The sequence below is a fragment of the Pygoscelis adeliae genome, unplaced genomic scaffold (assembly GCF_000699105.1).
Source record: "Pygoscelis adeliae isolate BGI_AS28 unplaced genomic scaffold, ASM69910v1 Scaffold308, whole genome shotgun sequence".
In the NCBI taxonomy this organism is placed as follows: domain Eukaryota; kingdom Metazoa; phylum Chordata; class Aves; order Sphenisciformes; family Spheniscidae; genus Pygoscelis; species Pygoscelis adeliae.
Genome location: NW_008825306.1, coordinates 2,256,340 through 2,261,784, shown reverse-complemented (window position 1 = coordinate 2,261,784; position 5,445 = coordinate 2,256,340). Strand labels below are relative to the sequence as shown.

The 5,445-nt window shown below is 39.1% G+C and overlaps 1 protein-coding gene across 1 annotated transcript; it reads right to left on the bottom strand.

Moving 5' to 3' along the window:
- Positions 1 to 652: 652 nt before the first annotated feature.
- Positions 653 to 4,316, bottom strand: NENF (neudesin neurotrophic factor; the record flags this gene model as incomplete). Its single annotated transcript, XM_009330183.1, has 3 exons — positions 653 to 2,298; positions 2,946 to 3,049; positions 4,244 to 4,316. Coding segments are annotated over 3 exons (354 nt in total), but the record flags the coding sequence as incomplete, so codon positions are not given.
- Between the last annotated feature and the right edge of the window lie 1,129 nt (positions 4,317 to 5,445).

Below are 5,445 nucleotides of genomic sequence, written 5' to 3'. Positions count from 1 at the left end.
GGACTAGAGCATCTCCCTCTGTTCAGACATGAGTGAGGGCAGGTTGGATTCGCAAGGATCTCACACTGCAAGAGTGGGATTTATATCACCATTTCCTGTTGCAACAGGAGGGTTTCCTCACTGACATGCACCTGAAATATAGTACAAATAGAAGCTGTTATCCACTTCGAGATCAGCAAAGGTGACCTTCATAGCATGAATAGGAAAAGCAGGGAGAGAACAGTAACACTAAGCCACTCAGTGGTAATGAGTTACAATTGAGCTACATTTTTGAAATGCAGCTGGGTCTGCTGATCCCAGATGAAGCCAAAATTATTACAGTAATCACAGCAGCACAGCTACTGAAGCTGTCCCATAAGGAAGCATGCAAGGAAGAGAAGGGGAAAAAACAGCAGGCATTGGAAAATTATTTGTGAAATGCTGGCAGAAGAACAACCACCATTACCACCAAACCCACGTGCATTCCCATAAAGATGGCAGGTATACGCCCATACCTGCAGGCAGGCATCATCAAGAGGCCAGCTCCCAGCTGCTGTTGGTATCTAATCGAAAGGTCAGCAGTAACAATAATAAAAAAATAATAATAATTATCTGAAACAACGGTATTTTCTTAGATGCTAAATTATTTATTCCACCCCAGAGCACCATCCGACAGCAGGGGGGCCCATGGAGTCCCTCCTGCAAAAATGGTAAGACACAAAACAAGTTTAGAGTAAAATCTGTAACATTGTGAAAGAAAGAACAAATAAATAGAAACAGCTTTTCTAATTATACAACTGACAGGCAGTTGTCCCTGCAAACCATAAAGTGGAGAATCATCTAATAAAATCTTTCCTTCAAAGAAAAATAGCCAAAATGCTAAAGAAATAGAACAAAACATAGAATTGTATTTTTATTATATCTATATTATTAACATAGAATTGGGAGCAGCTGCTCAGTTTTTCCATGTCAATTCAACCTGTCAGTGTCAGATAAATCCACATAAATGACAATTTACATTCTACTTAAGTTAGTGAAAGTCAGTGGTTAGCAGCAATTTATATAGTACATGCTTTTACGGTCCTCTTGTTGCTGAAAGACTGCCAGAGAAACTCGATAAAGGGGGTCTGCTTTCACCCTACAGGATCTGCAGTTTTATATTAGGTTACAAGGAAGAGGAACATACGAATGCACACTTCAGTGCAACAGCAATGATGAAGCCAGAGTAAGAACAAAGAAAAACTATGAGAAATTAAAAATGAGAGCTCAAATTGTCAATATAAAGATGCTAACAATATCCACAGGATACTAAACTACTATAATAAACTTGTGCTGTAAAAGTATGCAGTAAGCATTGGGCTATCACGTCCTTTTTTTGTCAGAGTGGAGGAAGCTAGAAGGAAATCATCATAATCTAATATAGGTGACATCTTTGATAATTACTTAAAAAAATTGAAGTGTCATTTATTCAAAACTAACATAATAAGCGTTACTTAATGTCACAGTAGTTCTCATGGGGAAAAGAGATTTATTTTTCTTGGTTTACAGCTGTAGGCTTTGCATAAATATTCCACAGTAACTGCATTTTAAGAGATTGAGTGGTTTTATATCCAATATTCTCAAATCTATCAAATATTAAATCCCACAATGCTTTTTAAAATGTAAGTCTCTATTACACCTCTTTGTACATGTGATACTGACACTCACTTGAAGGACAGAGAATTGATGTTAGCTCGTCCAGATAATGCATTCACACTTTTCCAAGGAGTGGGAAACAACTTGGGGTTTACAAAAAGACCAGTCATGTTTCAGCTACTAAAAATTTCCTTCTCTCTTCTGAGAAATGTAATTTTACGTTACACACTTGTAAACAGAGAAATCCAGGCAGAAAGAACTTTCATATGAAATAGTAATTCCCATAATTCAGAGCAAAGAGCTCAAGTGTATGACACGAATACAGATCTGTTTGTTTCCTGGAAGGACAAACACTATGTAAACTATGTGTGTACACACATATATATTTTCTAAACAGAAAACTGACTCATGATAGCTAATTGTTGTAACGAACTCCAAAAAGCAGGGAACCAATCTAATATTCTATCGTGCCTCTCCTCAGGCATTCTCTGGGTACAAAAGTGTTCCTCAAAACTCATCTTTAATGTTGAAATGTGGCTGATCCTCAGGCTTAAAGTCTAGATTGGGGCTGCCATCCTCATTCAGAATTCGTCGAGAAGTATAGCCAACAATTGGGTATTTGGCCTTATAAACATTATTGAAGATATCATCCAGGGACTTCAGTTCCTCTTCTGTGAGTCCTGTCTAAATGAAATACGGAAATTAAAGTCCTCTCAAAGAAATAAATACAGATATTTACAGGCATTTTTCTTTTTTATTGATTACTATAAACCTTAGGGTCAGCTTTTGCGCTTACTTTGCAGAGCATGATTAACAAAATTGGTAGTATAACCTGTAATTTTATCCTTTTCATTCAAATTCAGCCTTGACAAAACTTTAATATATTCAGGTCAAACAAACTGTTAATCTCCCTTCATTTTCCCTGCATAAGTAAATCACACCTCAAAAGAAGCAATAACCCACTGCCAGAGTTAGCCTTCGCCACCATGTCAGCGACACAGGATACACTAAATCAATTGACAAAGAAAGTGATTTACTCGCTTTGGAAGCATCTTTTTGAACAGCAGGCAATTTTCCCTTTACGTGCTTTTGTAAGTTGTATTGATTCCACAGATGAAAAAAACTTTCCTTTTTAAGGCTGTTAGCACTGCACCTTTCATGAGCAGTAAATACATATCCATTTTGCGTATTTAAAGGATATTAATGCATTTAGCTTTTAAAGATGTGAATCAACTTAAATTAAATACAAATAATTTAATATTATCATTTGTCATCTTGCAGAAGAATAAAACTGTGCGAAACAGAATTAAACTAATAGTCCATTCTCTTACTATGTCATGCGTAAGATCTGCTGGATCCAGAGACATCTTTGCAACTCCTCGTGTTGAGTCTTTTCCAACCAAAGCATTGTATGGGGCTCCTTTTCCATAAAATTCTGTCGGATTTAAAAAAAGCATCCAGTGATGATCTGACAGTGTACAGGGTACGTTCAGCCTCTGCTTTTCACCAGCCTGCTACACTTGTCAGTGAACTGAAAGCAACGACTCAAGTCTAAGACTCTTCTTTCCAAAACTGACTTTTGATTTGCTACTTTTTGATAATACATCCCAGTCCTTAAAAAAAAGAAAACAAAACAGAGGCTGGGGTTATACAATACAGGTGTTGAACTCCTATACTGCAGTCTTAAAATTCACCTGTTATCTAGGGAGCTGTGCTTTACATTCTCACGAGAGGTTTGTAGACTCCAGAATTTGCAGTGGCAAGCTTTGTCTAACTTAGAATTTGAAGATCAGCCAACGTGTATGTCCAGACAAGCTGCATTAACAAGCTTAGTACAAACAAAGCAACAAGCCATTAGTTTGCTTATTTTGACATTAAGGCAAGTGTCCAGGACCCCTGTGGTCCCTTCAAACATCTTACAGCAAATCTGGATTAAGTAGCAGGAGTTCAAATTGCAACATCTGGAGTTCTTAGAGAAGGCACAAACAGCAAATACAGCAATAAATGTTTAGGTGTAAACGATGAGACAAGAAGCCTCACGAACTAAGAAAATTTTAAAGGAAGAAAAAAAAATTACTTAGCCCCCCCACCCTCCTTTCAAAATCACAGTCAACTCTTCCAAGAGTTTTGACCAGGCCACTGGACAGCACAGGTAGGCAAACACCAGCACAATAGGAAAAGATGAAGCTGCAGCAATGCTGATATTGTGTAGTGCAATACAGGTACATCCAAGTTAGCTTTGATCTTGTCAGTTCATGTACCCAGCGCAATAAAATGCCGTAGCACTGGCTGCCGTGGGGCCTGACCCCACATCTGGCGAGGACTCAGGGGTCTGGGCAGGCGTCTTGGCAGGTGTCTTCAGCATTTCTGTCGTCAGCGCCCAAGCTAACTGGACTATGCTGGCTTGTCTGTCTACATGTACTGTAATCTCAAACCAGTGTAAGTTCTAGGCAAAACCTTAGTGGGGGAGGTGTCTGAGGAGGAAAATTGAGTTTTTTAAAAAAGGAAGAAGTAGATTCTTTTTGTTGCGATTGAACTGCAGGCTTCTAATACATTGGGAATATTTAAAAACAAATGACTGAATAATAGCATGAAAACAAAGCACACAGCAGAGGAGAAGCAAACTCACCTTTTCCAGAAGTGACATCAAATACTACTCCCTTTACCGCGAGGTAAATGGGCTGTCCTTCCTGGAAGGAAAGCCATCAACATATCCTCAACGCTGAAGTGTAGGCAAAAGGCAATTAGTTTTAGCTATGAAATCCATAAGCGTTCAGAACACAAAGAAAATGAAATTCTCTCTCCTATGTTTTCTCATTTGTGTGTGTATACAAACATACATGTTCTCTTTCTTGAAATTTCTTGTTTGTGCTTTAAACCATCCCTGAGATTTTTGAGGATTTAAGCATACGGAATGAGAGAATCTTTTTAATCTGAATGTCACAATCACAGAAGACACGTCCCTCTCACAAGTCACCTCGTCTGCACACTTGCCTGCCTGAAGATGATCAACTGCATCTTTCTATTCCTAACGCAGATGGATATTGCCCAAGATAAAAGGGTGTATGGCCAACAGCATTCTTTATTCGATTAAGAGAACAACAGATATACATAAACACACACAAATCTGATCTGCTAACATCTGTTTTACTTAATAAGCCAGTGCTTCTGCTTTGTCTTTCACGTGCAAGACTTATTTTTAGTCAGATGCTGGTTAGTTTCTTGAAAGTATCTAGAGAAGACCCTGAGAAGATCAGCCAGCCAGTTGTTCAAAGAGAAGACAGATGTGTATCAATATAGGTCCTTATCATTTTGAATGTGAAGTTCTGCTGAGATTTCTGCATCACGGAAAGCTGAGAACTCTTAAGTTGAAATTGCTCTGTTACTTCTATAATCTTGTAGGGGGGGAAAAAGGGTCTAAATATATGGTTTAATGAATTATTAAGAGAAAATTACTTTGGCTCCAATTCATGTAATCTGAAATTCACTGGCATGAGTACCTCATCAAGCAGGCAAGGAATAAAATAGGAACGTGCCATCCAATTGTCTGGCACGTTCAACGGACGGAAATCTGCTGCCAGCAGGACAAATGAACAGCAGGCTAGCAACATACGAATGCCAACAAACTTCTCACAAATGCCTAAAAAGCAAGTTATGCCATAATTCCTGGAAGGGAGGGAATAGCACAGCAGCAGAGCACGAGAAAACCAAGTTTTAATGTGGTTTCAGGGCACCGATCAGCAGGGAAGGTGGCGACGCTGGGGGCTGTGCGGGGCGACGCCGCGTCCGCACCAGCCCGGCCCCGCGGCTTTAAAGAACCGGCCGGGGAGA